Source organism: Terrapene carolina, unplaced genomic scaffold, assembly GCF_002925995.2.
Source record: "Terrapene carolina triunguis isolate 2854851 unplaced genomic scaffold, T_m_triunguis-2.0 Scaffold629, whole genome shotgun sequence".
NCBI classification, from domain to species: Eukaryota; Metazoa; Chordata; order Testudines; family Emydidae; genus Terrapene; species Terrapene triunguis.
This window is the reverse complement of record NW_020664980.1, coordinates 6,372,418-6,393,072: the sequence shown is the minus strand read 5'-3', so window position 1 is coordinate 6,393,072 and position 20,655 is coordinate 6,372,418. Positions and strand designations below refer to the sequence as shown.

At 38.1% G+C, this 20,655-nt stretch overlaps 1 protein-coding gene across 2 annotated transcripts in view; it reads right to left on the bottom strand.

Moving 5' to 3' along the window:
• RAPGEF6 (Rap guanine nucleotide exchange factor 6) overlaps window positions 1–20,655 on the bottom strand; it is a 241,511-nt gene that overhangs the window by 148,937 nt on the left and 71,919 nt on the right. For both annotated transcript variants that reach the window (XM_024213334.2, XM_024213333.2), the window contains 2 exons: window positions 15,630–15,699; window positions 1,862–2,005 (listed from right to left, as the gene is read on the bottom strand). In XM_024213334.2, the coding sequence (XP_024069102.1) occupies window positions 1,862–2,005; window positions 15,630–15,699 (214 nt within the window). The remainder of the gene's footprint in view (window positions 1–1,861; window positions 2,006–15,629; window positions 15,700–20,655) is intronic.

Sequence of the window (20,655 nt, the reverse complement as noted above, 5' to 3'; positions counted from 1 at the left end):
AGTGAAATCTGCACACACTTTTCTTTCTTTTAATAATTTTGTTACTTGCTGAATGTGGAACAGGTAGATGTATTCTATTATGTTTTGATTTCTTAATCATCAGTCGATTTGTCCACTGAAAAGCTTTTTTGCTACAGAAATTATCTAAAACTGTCATACAGGTAGCAAAAGCTCATGATATATAAATGATATTGGTTTTTCACTTCAGTCAGCTGTTAACCAGCTGAGACAACCAACTGACAGATTTCCTTCCAGAAATGTAGTTTGTGTAACCAAACTCCATGGAATTAAACTTGGTGCCTAAAATAGTTGACTCTGAATCCTTGTACCCTTCAAAATCATACAGACAGAATCACAGGATCTGTTATTAATGAGATTCTCTCTTCCTTACAAAGTGCTCAAAGAATGAAAACTTTGAGAACTACTGTTTTCTGTGCTTATTCAGCCTTAAATAGAAATGCAATGGAGGAAGAAAGATGTATATTTTGTCACAATCACAAAGGCTAGACTTTCATCCATGATCAAACTCTTAGGCATTTCCTAGAGCTAGGGAACATAAATTCTCACTTCGGTGACTAGCTCAGTTTGTTTACTAATTCTTGACATAGAACAGAATACATCACACATCCTGAAATGAGGAGATACAGGAAACTGAACTTAAAGTATACACTTGCTGTTACAGCAACAATAGCCTTTCTGCTTAGAAGACAAATGCCAACATAACCTATACTCCCTGAAGTCCCAATGTTTTGGAGTTTTTAAAATTATCTTCTAAAAACATTAATATTAATCACAAGCCAAAAAACTAACTTACTCAAATATAGTCTGAAAGTAGTTTAATTTCAGGTTTATGATTGTGTTGCAAATGCTTTGCAAGCCTCCCAACTAGAAGGTTGTGGGGTTTTTGTTTTTGTTTTGTATTTTTTTGTTTGAGAGAGTTACTTAATTTGTTTTCCTTTTCCTGACCTGAAGACTCATTAAAATTTGGCTCCACTTAAACCCCAACATTATAAAATAGCAGAAAGTATAATTTCTGGTAATGTGAACATTTTTCATGATAATTTGTTTGATTTGATGGTAATCTGATTTAATGTCAAACCAACAAAACATCTAGAACAGTTACTTTCAAATGAAACCTTTTGTGTGGACCACACACATACAACCCACCACTAACAGGATTTTAGCATGCAATTACACAAAACTAGTGGTAAACAGAACCCTGTAGAAAAAATATTGTGGCCTGAGAATCACAGCTGCATTTACCTTGGCACAATACAGATTTATATATTTAGCAATATTTAGTGTGGCAAATACCCTCTTGGATGGATAATTTCCTCTCACCAAATTCTGCTGTTTTCAAGTAAACTCTCAGATCTTTATACCGAATTGAAAAACAGGTGAAACATCAAGATATGCATTCATATTGTACAGTAGCTGGGATTTCATAAAACACTTTTCAACATGATCTAAATTGAATAGAAAAAAAACAAATCTCAACATTTTAGCATGAGTACTTGATTTAAAGATATTACAAAAACAACAACCAAGTATCCATGGAGGTCTTTGAGGAGGACAATCCTTTCACCGACCAATGACCTTCTAAGCATTTTCACTATTAAACACAGCAGCAGATCCATAAACCAAAGCATTTTTGCTCTCAATTGCTGAACCTGAATTGCCGTCTATAGCTATAAAATCCGAAGTGTTCTCAGTGTTCTCCAAGGAGGAAAATGTTTACAGATAAAACAAAAACAAACTAACACTTCATCTCCTTCTGTCCCTGACCCTAAAAGACCCAAATGCTCAGACAATAAGAAACCAACTAGGCTGATGCGTTTTCGTTAGTGGAAAACATGCTCACCGAAAGATAACTGCTAGCATCCACATTGTCTGTGATGGTCTGACGTTCTCCCCGCTGATTAATCTTCCTAAACCTTCGTCGAGACTGCCTGAGGGGAACTTCTCTTTGCAGGATATTCTCTTCATTGTCTTTGGAATTCTCCACCTGAAACACATGTTCAGGATCCTGGTTAAACATCCAATTCTTCCATATTATTGAAAGTCGGTGGAGTCTTATTAAGCTCATGAGGAAGGCATTAACATTAACTAAGAACAGTTAAGTCTTTCTTAGGAAACAGACTACACAAATTTCTTAAGCAAATGCTACGTGTCTTGAAATTATGTTATTACAATGAGCTGGAGGCCACAGTTTCCTTCCAGGAAACAGTGTTTAAAAAAAAAAAAAAAAAAAAAGTCCGTCTCTCCCCCCCCACACACACACACGCATACATATCCTTTAGACAAAATCACTTACAAGTAGTAAAGACTTCTCGTTGCACTTACACATACTACACCATAACAATTAAAATAATTATATATTGCTCAGTTCAAGGGGCATCATCAACTCAAAAAAAAATACATTTGAAAATTTTTATCTCCCTATGGTTACAAGGTTGCTCATTAAAACATGTTAGCTCGTTTGTTTTAAATAATATAATATGATTTTACAAAGTCTTTGCAGTGTAGACAGGGCACATCATGCTTAAAAATGTGTTAGGATTGTCCATGACCAGCTAGGTCCTAGCCCATCCATCCAACAACTATAAGATCTCATCCTTTATTAATGACCACTTCACTGAACAAATATAAAACAACTTTAAAAAGAAATAACTAGAAAATGCCGTGAGCGTTTCACACTCAACTTTATTTGTGTATAAAATTTTTTAAAAAGCAGTGTATTTAAACATATGAACACAGGTAAACAATATTAAGTACTGTACTTGTATCTACCTTGTTCCAATTCCTTCCCCCCCCCCCCCCATAAAAAGCAGGCCCATCCTTCCACATTTCCTTCTGATGTCTTGGAAAAACATATCACAGCAGGAAACAGAACAGACGTGTATATACAAATAAGGCTACATCCAAGCAAAGAATTCTTCTAACCGATCTTTAATACATAGCAGTTTCTACTTTCTTATTTCACATATTTAAAAGATTTAAATTTGGAAATTCAAAAACACAGCTATAAAAAATTCCTACTGAAACAGAGACTGGCAACTTTATTGAATCTTAGCAGTCATCTCAGTATACCTTCGTAAATTTACTCAGGTTCAGAAGTGTACAAGGAGGAATGGAAACAAAAAAGAGACAAAGAGTTGGAAGACAGTAAATAAGCAAGTAACTAAGAACATAGAAGTTATTCATGAATATGTTAAAACACAACTCACATTCTACATTAACTGAGGCAGCAGGTCTCTATGTCAGGAGGAGAATATAAATAATCCTTTACATTTTAAACTTTTTTTTTTTTAAACACGGAGAAAAAAATAACATCACTTGAAAATAGACAGTATAAATTTCCTTTCTAGCAAGGCAATATACGAGACATTATGCTCATGACTGGTGAACTGACCAGGCGGATGCAAATCTGACATCACAGCTGGGAACAATACAAAAATTTCAACCTCACACCACACTGGTACCAAAAAGGAGGCCACTAAGCAGGTGTCCCATTAGCATTTAACAATATTTCACAGGGATTTTATTATAGCTTTGCAAAGGCAGAGGTAAAAGACTAAAGCAAAAATTGGGTTTTTACTTAGTGATAACACCACTGTCAGACCCATGAAAGTGGCCATGGCCAAAATCCTGAAGTTTAGCTTCTTATAAAGTTGTCCTATTAAAGTAGCTAAAATAATGAACTAAATTTCATTTCATCTTACATGCGCACACACAAACACACAATATATGCAGTCCTTTACTAAATGTATTATATGCTTCTAGAGTCAGGAGTGGCAGAAGCTTCCTAAAAGTGGGGGGGCCACCGGCGCCCGAAACCGTGGCCTCGCCTCCCCACACCACCCCTTCCCCTGAGGCCACGACCCTTCTCCTCAAGGCCCCGCCCCCATGCCGCCTCTTTCCCCCGAGGCCCAGCACTGCCTCTTTCCCCTGAGGCCATGCCCCTTGCTCACTCCACTCCGCCCTTTCCCTTACCTCTTATCACTCACCCTTACCAACAGTAAAAAGTGGTGCGACCATGACCCCCGTGGCCTTCCCTGTTCTGATGCCCCTGTCTAGAGTCCAATGAGCTGTTAAGTAGTTAGGACAAGGTGCTTAGCTTCGTTGCACAGACGACAATGGGAACTGAGGGTGCTCAGCACCTTGCAGGAGCAGACACAACAGTATATAGTTTTGACACGGAAGTTCATAACATGACTGACTGTTCCATTTTCAGAGAGTCTTAAGACTGTGGCAAAATAATACTGTACTATACTGTGAGAGGAAGCTATTTTTATTCCCTCATTCTAACTGAAAACTAAGCAAATTAGGCATGAAAATGTTTTTGCTTTCTGTTAAGAACTAATCAATCAACTGTTAGTGGAAACTAAGTAACTGAGGCACCTGCTTCCTTCAGTTAATACCGCTACTGTACAACTGAAAAGAAATACCAAAAAAGCTGGGAAGCCCTTTGTACTACAGCACATGTAAGCATCCTATTTTCTACAGAACTCTGATTCCCATCCCGTCCAAAGCAGTAGAGGTCGCAAAACCTACAATAGTAGGCTATATTAAAGCAACCTTTATAGGTAGTTAGAGTTAATAAGTGATCAATCAAGTGTTGTAGAATCCAGCAAGTCAATAGATTGGTTATAACCATGACTTATAACCATCTACAACAGCTTCCACCAATGTGTTTATTATAGGCAGTGCAAGTAGTGATGCCTATAGTTAACATTGCCTGACACTTCCTAGTACAGGGGTCAGCAACCTTTCAGAAGTGGTGTGCCGAGTCTTCATTTATTCACTCTAATTTAAGGTTTTGCGTGCCAGTAATACATTTGAACGTTTTTAGAAGGTCTCTTTCTATAAGTCTATAATATATAACTAAACTATTGTGGTATGTAAAGTAAATAAGTTTTTTAAAATGTTTAAGAAGCTTCATTTAAAATTAAATTAAAATGCAGAGCCCCCCAGACCAGTGGCCAGGACCCGGGCAGTGTGAAGCGCCACTGAAAATCAGCTAGAGTGCCGCCTTCGGCACACGTGCCATAGGTTGCCTACCCCTGTCCTAGTATATAAAGGCTGTGTTTTCGGGTGCTTATAACTTTGCTAAACTTAAACTGTTCAGGCTGAAGTTTTCCGTACTGGATGTCTGCCTCAGACAGAATTTGTTTTAAAAATTTCTGCAAAAATGATTCAGCCATTTCTGAGAAAAAGGTTAGCAAAAAAAAACAAAAAAACAAAAACCACCATTGTTTTGCCCATGTTAAAAATGTCTTCCAAGAGTAGCTCTAGCAGGGACTTGAAATCTGGCAGTGGGATCACTGTGGTGTCAATAATATGACTTTTGCCATGAAATATCCCCAAATCTGGCCACGCTATAAACCTCTCAAAATCTCAGTTTGCACATGCCCAGTAAAGACTTGTTAGAAGTTTGGCAGCTCAATTCTCCAAAGATTCCATCTATGCTGAACATGCTCCATTTCCTGATAGCTCCTATGGGAAGACCAGACCGCATATGCATCATCTCCACAGAATGACTGAGCATGCTCCATCCTGGGGCTGCAGAGGTTTAGCAGGACTTTCCCTTGCAACTGCTTCTTCCACCTGTCTAGGGCCACTGTGGCACCAAGCACTGTAACTCAGGGCAGAGAGATTGTCTCTCCTGTGCTCTCAGAGTTCCTCCTGCTGATCCCAGGAAGTGTGTATTGGGGTGGGTAGGGAGGATTGAAGAGGAAAGGCTAGGAGCATGGGGGGGTTGGGGAGACAGATACGGACAGAAGCAGAGGAATGGGGTAAGGGACAGGAGTGGGGTGGATAGACAGAAATGGGCACTGGGCAAGAGCTGGGGAGAGTGAAGGAAGAAGCAGCAGCAGGATAGGGAGGAAGGGAATGGGCAGGAGCCAAGCTCCAGTGGAAAATATAGGATGTGATCATGTAATTAAAGACTAACATTATACCTACAAAGAAGCTGATTAAAGTTGCACAGGCAAATTTAACTCAAAAGTTTGGAAATTTGAGAGTGCTTGACTTTGCAACTTTAATGTTTTAATGTCATTTTTGGGGATATAACAACCATTTATACAATACACACTCCTCATCTCTGTAAAATGCTTGTAACATCTATTAATCATTATCAACCATTTATAAATAAAACCTTAATACAAAGCATTACATAGACATTTTATACCCTCCACTAGCTCCTGAGGACCAAAACTGATCTACGTCTCTCAAAAATTTGAGATGCATGTCTTTAAGAAAATTAAATCATGAAAGAGATTAAAGTAGGAAAAAAATTATACAAAATCCAAGAATATTCCTAGCAGGGACTGAAATTCAAGCCAACCTAACTCACTATAAATTTCTCTCTTTTTTCCCTCCTCTCTGTGATGCTCTCAACAATTCATTCTTCAGGCCAGGCTCACAGCTGCCTGAGAGGAATCATACTATATATAGGAGCAGAAGGAGAAGCAAGTACTTTAGCAGAAAGGAGACCTAGCCTTTCCCATATCAATTCCTTAGTTAAAGGGGTGCTAATAAAATAAAATAACTCTACAAAGTGAATGGAAGCTCTTCCTCTATTTTTCTTGTTTGCGCTGGCACACTTTTCACATCATATAAAGCACTGTTTGGCAAATATTGTCCATTAAAATACACTTGAAGTGGTTTTGTAAAATTTGCCATTTTGCTCCATAAAATTACTATGTATGCCAGTGCTACAGGGTGAGCACAGCCAGTCCCTCATCAGCTCACTCCAACTTGACTTATTTGAAGGCAGGGGAGCAGCAGAGTGGCTTACTCACAAACATCTCCAGGACAGGAAAGTTGCACACAAGAGAACAGTAAGAGTGCCAGGAGTGGGGAGGGTTTAAGGGATACTTCCCTAGCAAGGATGATCTCCCAACAGACAGGCTCTGGAGGTTCCCACTGAGAAGAGTGGGGCTTCACACTATCAAGAAGGACTAGAGTGGCTGTGCTGGCAGAGGGACTGAAGAGGACTGAGAAGGAGCATCGGTATGGCAGAAGACACCAGAGTATGGTATGGAGAGACTCCCAGCAGAGGCTGATGGAAGGTCCTGTTAGGAAGAGTAAGGACTTAAGAACTATATCCACTCGGTGTGGGAAATGGATTATATTTGGGACTTTTTGTTATGGATTGAGTTGCACTATGATTTTATTAATAAACCAACCTCAAAAGGAAGGATATTATTGAAGCAAGACAGTCTGAAGTGGAATCCTTGGGTTACCTGAGACGGGAAATAGAGGCAAGCACCCGTATCCTACTATGACCCACCTTAAGAGGGAACTCCAGATGGGACCACACTCTGATAGCCATTAGTAACAATGCTTCCACCTTTTCTAAACATTACATAACCATTCCTTTTGTGTGCTGTTTCTTAAAGAGTATGAGCTTCATCACTCCATAGAGATATCAATCTGCCACTGTTGTAGATATTGGAATGCGCTCACTTGTCTAACCTGATGATGGGTATTGTGAGGAGAGGTGGAGGGGGGGGAAATGGAGGAGAGATATAAGCCCTCATGCTTCATGCCATTAGCAACCTCTAATTGAGAGACGTTAGGGAAAAACTTCCCATGTGGGCTGGTTATTCAAAATTATTCATTACAGGGTTTCATGCACCTTCCTCTGAAGCATCAAGTACTTGCCTGGTACTTAGAACACTAATGTGATCCTACATGGCAATTCTTATGTTCCTGTGAAAAGAATGAAGTGTTGGGGAGCCTTGAACATTCTCTATTCTCAAGAACAGAGAATCAGTTGTCTTTTGATTTCCAAAATGTGTGGCTCCACAGATGAATTGCCAACTGTCAAAGGATTAAAATATAGATACTGCAGACTTGATACAGTGCTCATGGGTAACAATATAGGTTCACTAAAATGGAAAGTTGAACCCAGCACTAAGTAAAATATATTTTGAAAACAGCTGAAGATACAGAGGATCACAGCACAGAGCCTCTAACATGCCTATTCTAGAGGATGACTTTTTGGCCCAGAGGTGGCTATAAATTTCTAGGATTAGGACATCAAAATTTAGGAGAAAATGCCTTTTTGACATAATTAGGTAGGAATAAATCAAAGAATATTGTCACATTGATGTATAGGTCAGACAGAACAGAAATAATATGGGTCTGCGGTTAGCATGTGGTAACTTCTATAAAAAGCTTTGAGTCTTGTGATGTATTAGATGTGTTTTTGAAAAGTAGACCGACTCTCACAATGAGCCAGTTTTCCAAGACAGATGAGGATGATAAACCAAAGGGAGTTAGATCACCATTATTCTCAGTAGATATCATGTGATCCAACTTTAACCTAAACATGCTGAGCGGACACAAAAGATGATGAAAAAGAGTAGGTCACAGGCATACATCAAAGCAGGAAATGTATGCAACAGCAAACTATTAAAAATACAAATGAAAGGCTCATATTTTTAAAACACATCTTTGTTTTTTAAATTACACTATGCTTGTAGCCATATCGTTCTCTACAAAATACATATCAACATCCATGGCTTATGTGGAATAAGAAAGCAGTAGCATGAACTAGATGATGCAAGAATAATCCTTTTATAAGTACACTGCTACTAGATGTATTACAATTGAAAATTACATTTCATAACTACCAGTTGAAAGTACAGAAACAGTAGACTAGAAAACTAATTATATCACTGGTCAGATATTTTCCCGCACAAACAAAGAGCGATATTGCTATCAGTATGAAGAACATGGAATCTTCTGTACAGTACAGGTATCTTCCTATTGTAGAATAGCAATACCTCTTTGTACAATTAACCTAACTTTTTATTCCACCATAATCACACAAAATTAAAGCAATTAAATAGTACAGAGGAAATCTCTCAGCATTTAAAAGAAAGGGAATATATACCTAATTTAAACACTTATAAATATATTAAAATAGCTATTAAAAGAATAGCTATACTGAAATGCTAAATTTTAAGAGGACTGGTAATGTAATTTTGTATTATGCAGTGGCATCAGTCAGACTGGTTCTTAGGCACAATATAAAACAATGTTCATATGCTTATTTCTCAAGAACCTTAGAGTAATCAGCTGGAAATTGAGAAAACTTGTCAATATACAAATCTGACAAGAAAAAATAAATTTGTTATCTTTACACACCCACATCCATGCGTGCGCCTACTCCCTTAAACTGCAAGAGAATTTAAAATAATACATTTTTAATTAATTAAAGAGACGCTCATTTGAACTGGGGAAAATTCTTTGAACCAGGTAGAGAGAACCTACAACGATTTGACCATTTAAATCTTAGACAATACTTTTCTGAAAAGAGGTTATTTCCTCAATAATTTTCAAATGATACTGTTGTTTTTAGAAAATGGAACAATAATTTTACCATTGAAACCAAACACACTGTAAGCTGAGATAATGCAGCATGCCTTACTGGACAATTAAATTGAGTTCTGAGTTCAATCCCCCTCTTTCTAGTGGGGGTGGTCTATTTCAGTATTGCCCGCCCCAAAAAATCATGAGTTAGGACTCCTCCGCCCCCACATTCATGAGATTTTAAGAAAAGATTAAGTTAAGTTTTTTGGTCTATCTTCTGATTTTTGATCTCTTCCTCCTCACTCCCAAATTGGCACCAATTTGGCTGTGATTGCAGGAGTTCGCCCTAATAGATACAACTGAAATCAAATTATGCAAATTTGTATAAAGCACTGCCTGAGGGTACAAAGGGCTTTCTAGCTTCTTCCAAAAAGCTAATGAAGTTGTCCTGTGCTTCACACTAATTAATTATGTCCCCCGGTATCTGCACATCAATTAATTTTATACTCTCATACCCGCATCAATTCTTCAGCGTCTGGCCCCACATCTGCCCATTGCATCCCAGCAGCTTCAGGGGCTCTTCACCCCTATACCCTCTTACCTCCCAGGATTGGGACACATTTTGACAGATGCTTATATCCCAGGTAAATATGAAACATCAGTTGGAACTGTTAAGCAAGTGTACCTCTATCTTCATTCTATATTTAGGGCTCAATTCAGACAGATGGGCTTGCATCTCTAAGCACAGCAACAGAATTTGGAAGATAAGACGGTGTTCATCTAAGTATCTGAGATTAGAGCAGAACCTTTACATTTCTTTTACTAAGTCAAAGTAAAGAAAGCCACAGATAAACCTTGCTAATTTCTTTAGTTTACAAACACTAACAAGAGTGTGTGGATATTTATAGATACCAGAAATTAACCAGGAAATCTAGATTTTCAGAATAAAAAATTGTCATCTTGAAAAAAATAATCTGCTATTGTTTTCCATCCCTGGAAGGTTGTGATGTAGAATATGCTGTTGAAGGAGCTTCCCCGGTCCTTATGAAGACAAGGTTTTGGATATACATTAATGGACCTCTGAGGTGCTCCTAATTTTTCACCCCTCCCTTGTTGAGGTCCTCTATCATGAACACGGGGGAGGGATACGGTGGATCTTATTTCATAGTCTTAACTTTATTTGACCAGATAAGCCACTGTTAAAACAACATTAGGCAGCCTCTCTCTCACTACCAGGATATACGTCTGCCTCTGCAGCAGTCCATTAGCCTGAGAAGCAAGCAGCAATTTTTAGATGCTTCTAAAGTACACAGTCACAGTATTAGTCCTTATTTTCAGCGTGTAGCAGAAAAGACTAGGATGACTCTAGTCAAAGATGTAATTTTATTGACTTAGTACTGACAGCTGCAGAGTTAGAAGTACCAGAGCATTTCTGTAAGGAGCAGCTTTTCCCATTAAGCATGATGCAAAGAGAAATTGAATAGGATCACATGATCTTACTCAATTTTACTCAACAGCCAGTGCTAGCGGGTAACATCCTTCTATTCACAAACACCATGCTGCTCTTGTGAAATCATCTGCTTGAACCTAAAGAAGAAAAAAGGAAGCACCACGAATGAAAGGGGGGAAAGAGACTGCAATACAGTTAGATCTGCTGCAACTTTTGGCTACGTCAATTAGGATATGATTAAAACCATCAGTTTAACAATAAACAGGTCTATTTGTTAATCCAGTAAATCACCTAGCTTCCTAAATATGATTTGCCATGCCCATCCGTGTACGATCTGTTATCCTCATTAACTTAGCTTAGGCTGACCACATTTATGGCCTTTAAAACGGGTCAGTTCTCAGAGGAATCCCCTTAAGAAATTGATTTATATTCTAGGAAGAAGGAGGAGATAACAAGAAATGAGAAAATCTGTCAGCAAACCTATTAATAAACTATGCTGCACTTGTATGTGGAGAAGTGGCAAACACTTCTTGTTTTTATCTGGTCCTCATATAAAATGGGTGAACTGCTAAATTTGTAACTGAAAACAAAAAAACAAAACTGAAAAACAAATTAAACATGAGAGAAAATCAGGGAACTGAACTCAAGGCTCCTGTGAGGCTGTGAAGATAATTACTCATGTGTACACCACAAGCGTGTCCTTTTTTTCCCCATTTTAAGTTCCATGTAGAAATGTGACAGGCTTTGTCGATTTAGTCAGTTATGTTTAGCTATAAAAAGTGAAAACTAACATCATGGAGAAGAAACAATGTGTTTTAGTAATTTGCTTGTCCTAGGTAGAAAATACACTGAAGTTCCAGAAAGGAATTTAAAAGACCCAGATATTTCTCTGCACTGCCTAACTGGAATTTAAGAATACTTTTAATTGTATACATACTATTAAACACAAATAGTTTAAAATACAGTACAGGAGTATAAAAGTTATGTATTTCTCTCCAGTAACGTCTACAATATGCTTGATGGTTACCAAATAACTAGACTGATCACTTATATTTCTAGATATTAAATGAAAATATATTTATGGTATCATTGGTTCAATTACAAATAAGGGCATCAGTATTTCCTAAGGCTTGTACACCTACAAGTATTTTGACCAGAGATTATGTTCTGTGTCATTTTGCAAATCACATTGGTAGCTAGTGAGTCAGCAATTAGCATTTTAGGAAAACTCTAATATCATAGAATTTTTTTTCATGTCACAGAAATGAGTCATTTCCCACTTCAGAGAGTTCCTACATCAGAAAGGAGTTGCAACACAAAATGCATGCAATTTGTCCAGACAACACTGTACCAGGTTTACTAATGAAACTATGCATTAATACATTGTAAGAAAAAAATTGTTCCTAAATTACTTATAAAGAATGATCCAAATTCTTCTCTCAGTTAAATGAGTCTAAATCCACTGACCTAAATGGACTTTACCATGGACATTTACACAAAGCAGGATTTGGCCCAAGAACTCTCCTCAAAATGTCTGTTTCATTTAAAACGATCACAATTTTTGTAAATATATAAAACCTAAAAATTATCAGAGAAATTAAATTTGGAACTAGGTTAGTCTATGACTGGGATATAGAGGTTCCAAGGAACTTCAGATCAGTTTTTACATTAGAACGGTATAAAAATCCGGCTCTGCCCACCAGCAGCAGTAGCAGCAGTTAACAGGCAAAAATTTGAAGTGGTAATAAGCAAAATAATGTCAGAGGCATTTCACATAGTATTTCTGTACACATCACCATCAAAACAGCCCGAAAGAGTCCAAGAAATCATGAACACCACCACCACAGCTAACACTTGTTCTTGAGAACATAAAGGACAATCACGAACTTACATGGCATTTTCTTACCTCAGAAATGTTGTGGAAGTGGCCCAAACTATTCTACTCCTCAGCCCCGGCTTCCTTTTTTCTTGTTATACTACTAATGCCAGTCACCCATTAAATGCCTGTTATATTGCTGCTTAAAGTGACAGTAATCTTAAAAGTCATGCTTCTGTCCGAAAACTTTCTACCTATTATTTTTACTTTTAACATCTAACATTCATTATAAATGAAAGAGAAAGACTAATTTTATCTAGTGCTTGATACTGAAGACTGCTTTAAAAACATAATTGTGACTTTTGTCATTGTTATGACTTAAATTCATCTGTATGTTAAAAAACTAACACACACCAGTTTCCTCCCTACTACTATTACTAACCCCTTCACTGAATTAGACTGTGAGCTCTTTGGGGCAATAACTCTGTAATCTTACTTGTACTCTCAGGCACGTAGTACACATTTGGGCACTGTAAAACAAGCAACCACCACTACAAGATACATTTCAATGAAAACTTTAAATTCTGCCTCTAAAGGTATTAAGGGGAAATGTTCCCTCTTTAGTAATTTCCTTTCTTCAGTGTTTGGATTATAGTTCATCCCCCTCATCATATGGAGATAGGATCTTAGCCTTCTAATAATGTCACAGACACACCCAGCAGCAGGAGCTGGGGACAAGGGTGACACTAGCCCTGAAGTGAGTTTCTGCTCCAAATGACACATCAGGCTCTATGTTTGTGTCTCAAGGATTCCAGATCAAATTTTCTCAGTTCCAAAGTAAAATGATGATTATCCTAACTGTCATTATAGCAAACTCACAGGAGATCTGAGAGTCACCACCTTCCACTCGGCCTCCTGCTCACTCTCTCTCTCTCTCTGTTCTATTTAGAGGAAGGGGCTATCTTTTTAGGAGGTTGGGGAAGGGGAAAAGGGAGAAGAAATGTTCTTGGGTTGAGGACTTCTGCGCATGTAGAAGGGCTGGGTCCAATCTGTGCTTTCCTAAGGGCCTTCCTCTTTGACAAACTGGTGTTAAAACCCTCTCCCTGCCAGCCTGTTTTTCAGTGTCAGAGTTCAGTCCCAACACTGAAGCACAAGGGTCCTCAAAAAAGTCAGACACCTTCTGAGCCCTTGACAGGGGCCTGGCACCTTTATCACAGTCAGTCATGATGGATGCCAGCTAGGGAAGTTTGTTGCATGGGGTTGTGGGCATGTACGCTGTTCATACCTCATATGGGCTATCAAAGCTGCTTCATTCAATAACATGCCAACGGCCTTCCTAGGCCTTTAAAGCTTGCTTCAGCCCAGCTACCACGAGGATTCTCTCTCCAGCTGGTGAAGGATGCAACAACTGAAGACAGACTAGCTAGACCCTCAAATTTGAGGTGTAATGTCACCAAAAGACTTCATGAACTGCCTCCATCTGCTCTTAGGGAGAAACTATACCCCAAGTGTCTGTGCTGGTACACACTATCGAATAGAGAATGTTAAAATCAGATAAGCGACAGACAGAAGCCAAATATTACTGGGCAACTGACACGTTGTTCTTTACTGCTCAGATACTGACCTTTGTCAGTATAGTCATTTCAAACAGGGCTTCTAAACTATCACTATCAGTTTAACTTAAACATGTTTACCAACAAGGGAAGCTGGATTGGAAAGTTAGACTGAGGTAACGATTAGGAGCCTTTCAGCCACTGCAGAGACGTTATAGTCCCACAATAGTTTTGTTTCACACCTGACAGCGGCATAATAGAAAGACAAACCTGAAGAAGATCTGCCTGGTCTCAGTACAATGCAAGTGCATTCTGGAAGGGCCCTGTGTAGTAGGACAATAACATTGGAAATGTACTCTGGGAAAGCAGCTCCAATGTTCCAGCTGTTGATAGGACTTGTGTGTCAGTGTGGGTAAGACCCAAATCACAATCCACAAACTGAATTTGGCAGTATTAATAATCCTAAAGAAACCAAAGTCTTTTCCCTAGCTTTTCCAAAGCACGCAGGTATGCCGGGAACAGCAAAGGCAGAATAAATCTGAGATCAGAGAGTCAAATTTCAAGAACTGGCTAATCTTCAGTACTAGTGGTGGAGCTAATGGGGAGAGGGGGTTTAAAGGGTGAAACTGCCCCCCTCACCCATTGTCCTTTAAGGTTATGTGTGTGCCTTTTCAAGCATATTATTCATTTGAAAAGAGGAGATTTACTGCATGCATTTTCACACGGGGTGGAAAGAGAACCCTCCCCACACTCACCTGGCTGTGGCAGCTACCATACTACAGGGCTGGGCCCAGCTATCCACTCTGGGCATTGCAACATGGCGCACAGAGTTACGTGGTGCTGCAATCCTGTGTGCCATGTCGCAACACCATTCACACAAATCTGGCCCACCAGTGACTCCGTCATGTCACAACAATTGGAGAGGGGAGCCAGGCCTAGCCCCGCAGGATAGGAGCTGTTGCTGCCGCATGAATGCAGGTTGGGCTCACTCTGCAGTCAACCAATGATCAATTGCCCCCCCGCCAGTTGCAAAACCTGGCTCCACCACTGCTCCCTACATGCCTCCCTACTTCACCACAGGTCTTCATATTAAGTGGAACCGCAAAGGCCAAGAGTACCTTAGCTAACAGAGATAGCATGTCTGGGAGAGCTAGTGAAAAAGGAATAAAATGGGAGATAAAATATATGAACATATACAGTAGGACTGACTAATGCTGACTGAGGAGTACCCAATTAGTTAGCACTGGTGGGTCTGTAAAACAGAAAAAAAATGAGTCATTTTAGAAAGGTTGACATTACAATCCTAATCATCATCATTACCCATCTAGTTGCTGTCATGAAAAGGTAGCACTGAGTATAATTGAAATCAGACCAATTTTAATGTAATTTTATAAGAAGCTTTACAAAAAGCCTTCTGTTACCAGGTACAAAACAGTTGCTAAAATATACAGAAGTATTAAGCACATTTTTAAAAGTCTGTTCTTACCACAATCATTTCAGAAGGTTCCAATATAATACACTCGCATCCTCTTTTTCCTCCAGACTGCTTGCCAAAACTGGAAAAAAAAGTGGAAAAAAACATTACATTTTACCTATTTTGGGGGTAAAAATAGTTAACAGAAGGTGAATAATTCAATAACTTAAGGGAGTGGGGGGGGAGAAAGAAAGTTCATGGAAACTACTATACTTGAGACTACAATTTAATTTTCTCACACTGTCATTAATAATTCTTTGAATTTGTACAGCACCTCTCATCAGAGCATCTCCAAGTACTTTATATAAGCAGGATACCTTTGTGAAATTATTTATATTATACTAGAGTCAAGAGAATCCAGTCATGAACAGAACTCCATTGGGTTGATGCTGCTTAGGAAAAGAAAAAAAGGAAGAGAAAAGACAAAAGACAAAAGAAAAGAACAGCCTTTGCCATAAAAAGCTGACAATATAAATAGGGAGAAAGTATAAAATGTAGATGTAGAACAAAACAGAGGGGAAAGATGTGTGATATTTACAGGAATACAAAGGTTCCATATATTCATAATTTTTATTAAGTAATTGTACAAATTAGAGGCTTCACAACTTGTTTTTCAATAAGTGAACAATATAGGCCACCTTCCTAACCATTATCATTTGGCATTTTACTAGGTAAAACAGTGTATCTATTTTACAAGTGCATAAACTGAGGCCCATACAGGTTAAGTGACATGCATATGGTCACACAATGCAACAGTGGCGAAGTAATACAAAAACAGCCTCAGAGCATTCAAAATCTGGCCATTTCATAAAAATAGCACCGATAACCATTAGCGATAAATGGAAAGTGCTGTTTTCTAAGAATTCTAATAGAAATGAGTGTCTTCAGAAAGTGTTACCAAAACTTTCAAAACTTCCTATATTAGGAAAGGGACAAAATTACAGGAGCTAGCATGTGATTATTTAAAAAATTTAAAAAATCTAAGTTGGCCAAATATTTAAAAGAGAGAAAAGGTTAGAAAGAGGATCAACACAATAACTCAGTGAATTAATGCGTCCTGGTTTAGCGTGCTGCTCTTTGTGCTCTCTGCTGTCAGAGCTGAAGTCTCAGCTGAGACTACAGACTTACAATGAGACTATAATGAGTTCTCTCCTATGTCTGTTTCCCCCCATTTTGACATGTAGTTATTTTCTTCTCCAGAGATAGTGGCAGTTGTTGTGGTGGGGGTTAACCAAAACTGTTTTTATTAAAACACTGAACAAGCTGTTGATTCTAGCACACATAATAACTTGATGCAGACTCCGGCTTATATGTATTCTATTCACTGATGCACCTCAGGTTTTGTTAGAAGGCAGAAGGATAAAAAAAATCCTTGGATGCTATGGGGATGAGATGGCAGAGAAGAGATCAGCAACGTTAAAGTCAGATACGCCGCCAAGAAAGAGAGCTTAGAACTGTATGATTTACAGAGTTCAGCACTGTACATTTTGTGCAATAGCCTAAGCCATTTTTGTGTATTTAGCAAAAAAGGGAGAAATTAATATTATAAACATATGATCTCAAATTAGAGGGGCTAGGCCAAGGACAAATGAGGGTTTTTTATTACTCCTCCTCCTCATTGTAGTACATTCCTTGAGTCATTCTGAAGGTCTATTATTTTAGGATTGTCAGTAGTCCCGATTTTATCAGAGATCCCCACTCTTTGTCCCCTGCACACGGGGACATGTCACAATGATTTTTATAGGTGTTTACCAATATCTGCTATTTTCTGAAACCATAAAACAGCATTTGTTTTGAAGACATTTCAGTGTGTAGGAGAAGATCAACTCACAGTGGTTGAAGATAACAGTATTTAGAGATAAATCCCAGTAGTAAGATAGTCAGACAATTGGATCTACACTTGTACCATCTCTTGCAGAAGTCAATGCAGAATACAGCACGCTTCACATATTAAAGAACACAAATTCTTATGTTAAAGTTTGCATTTAAACACTCAAACATCAGGAAACAGAAGAGTTAGCTTCATTTAGCCAGCCATGTGGCACATCCTGTATATTTTATTATATACATTTAACAAACAAATTTTAAATATGTAAATTAATCCCACAAAACAGATTTAGGCTTGTCTATACTTTTTTACCAATTTAATTAAAATCAGTTTAAAATTAATTTATTTAAACTGGTTCAAACTCCTGCATGAACACCCTTAAATCAATTTACAACCAGTTTATATCAATTCATAACCAAATGAATTCAGTTATGTCTCTAAATCAGCACTTAGTAAAATCATTGATATATGCTTGAAGTACATTATCTTCATAATAACCAAGGCAAATCCCAAAAGGAAGTAGCCTTCTTGCAGATTGAGCACCACCTGGATCATTCTTTAGGAAAGTCCTTAAGATGGTCTGGATGGATGGACAGTCTATGTAGGGCTATCCTGTAACACCACTGAAGCTCTTGGTGCCCACATGATCACTGATCGTGTAGCAGCATTCCAATTCAAGGACACATCCTATCAAAGTAATCAGTGTAATGCTCTACAGCTTGCACACACAAAGCATTTACTCAGTGTTGCCCAATTTTGACAGCAGGGCCCCTTACTATTTTGTCAGTGGCTTAGAAGTTAAGGAAGAAAATACTTCAGATCCATTGTCCCTCACTGCAAATGTGCTTTGAAAGTACAAGTAGTATTGGGCTGGGCAGTTATCTGAAAAGCACCTCAACAAGTTCAATTTAAGTACACACGTGTTACACTAGAGAAAACGATATAGTGATCACAGAATTAACAAAACATGTTAACTATCTAATCCTGCCCTCTTTTTCTAAGATAGACAAACCCTTTGAAGTGGCCCAGATTTTTGAAGTGAAAACACAACTGCATTTTATAATTCATCACAGGGGAAGCAAGAAGTCTTAATAGCTGGCCACAGGGCTGCTGCAGCTTTTGGACACCTGCAAAAATATAGCTAAAGAGTACATTAGCTAGTTCTCTCTGCTAAAACTACCAATATTAAAATGATTAATGACTTTGAAATTATTACTAGGATTCAGAATTAACCTGCTGAGATGAATGAGGGTGGTTCACATTTCTCAAAAATATTGTTTCACAGGCTGTCTAAAAACTCAGGAAACCAATGAACACAGATTTGCATTAGTTTATACTCAGATCGCATTTGGAAGGTTACCTTTACAAATAAGCGCTAGGTTTTTTGTTTTTGTTTTTTAAATGAAAGTTTAGAAGCAGAATTCTGCAGCAAAGGACTGATTCTGCAGCCAATTCTTTGGTTATGAAAAACTCAACTCTGGCCATGAGAGTACATGCAGCTCAGTTTCATTGAACCACCAGCTCATTCCCAATAGCTGTCTCTAGCACATATAAGACATGAAAAATCATGTAACCTTCTGGTGAATGACTGAATAGGAAAGGGGAGGGAGCTAATAAGGTTGTGAACTAAAAAGGAGGAAGAAAAAGATAAGAGTAAAAAGCAACAGTGTGAAAAGAACAGGAAAGAACAAACACGAGAAGTACCAATTGCTTTGCAGCACAGAGGGAAGGGAGAACAAATCATCAACCTATAAGGTACATTGTACCTTTAGATGCCACAGACACTACATTCTTCGCATAGGCAAACTACAGAAAGCTTATACTGGAACACATATAGTGAAAGGGTTAAAACAGCTATCCATGCATGGAAAAGGATGAACTAACTTCAGTGGATATTTTAAAATCTTATGTCCCAGAAACACAGATAACTATAAAGACAGCTTTGTGCAGCTATTTTAACGAAACCTCAGATCCTTCCAAGCAACAAAGTTAACAATCCTAACAGTCATTATGATAAAGCATTATGACCAGTAGGAGCTTTGCAATTTGAACTGTCAAATTCTGGATTTTGATAACGTATTCTAGAAACTATAGCCTTTAAATAGAACAACTGCCACACAGTTATCATGATAATGACTAAAATGTTCCCTTGTACTGTAATAGTAAAGAAGCTTTTAGAGCATGATTTCCATATTGAAATATGTCAGTTTCAGAGTGGGACATCCACACTAGCAGCTGCTGGCTAAATTGTGTGTCTTCTGTCATGCTTCTTCCATACAGTGCATGACCCAGACATCATAGTCTCAAACAATCTCCCATGTTTGTTCCTAGCCTCTGTTTGCCAGAAGCTGGGAATGAGCGACAGGGAATGGATCACATGATGATTACCTGTTCTGTTCATTCCCTCTGGGGCACCTGGCATTGGTCACTGTCAGAAAACAGGATATTGGTCTAGGTGGACCTTTGGTCTGACCCAGTACAGCCGTTCTTATGATTCTGTTGATTCTTATGTTTATAACTAGTTTGCCCACTCTTTGCATGATGCATGCGATTATAAAACATAAGGAAATTCAAGCAGTTCATCTCTAGGTCAGGACTGGTTGGAATTCCATTTTATTATTTCTGCACCACAGTCTAACGTATCTATCCAAGGTGTCCTGTGGTCCTGCAATATAATTCTTCTAGAATTAAAACATTGGGGAAGTTCTTTCATTAGCTATAGGGTACTAAATTAATTCACCTTCAAGAATGATTGCCTATTTCACTTCAGTATACAGCGAGGTTTAGTGGTGCTGCACTGTATGGGACTACTTTGTCCTTTATGACACTGCACCTATTTATCACATATACACAATAGTTTAATATCTTTTTTAACTTTCGGATGAAATCTGAATACAAAGAAGTGTTACAGATGAAAGTTTAAAATGTTACCATTCAAAATTATTACTTATCAAAAATATTTAAAACAAAACTCCTTTAGGTTAAGCCTTTCTTTAAGTTAAACAGTTTAGTCAATTAGTTTCAATCCCATGCAATTTGAAATTAAAAATTGACAATATTTTTAAAACATCACTGTAAAGCTATGTATTGTGTATAATGCATTATTGAACAAACAGTTTTAACATTTTTCACTTTTCTTTTAAAACTGGTAAATACTTTTCTTACACACACACACACACACACACACACACACACACACACACACACACA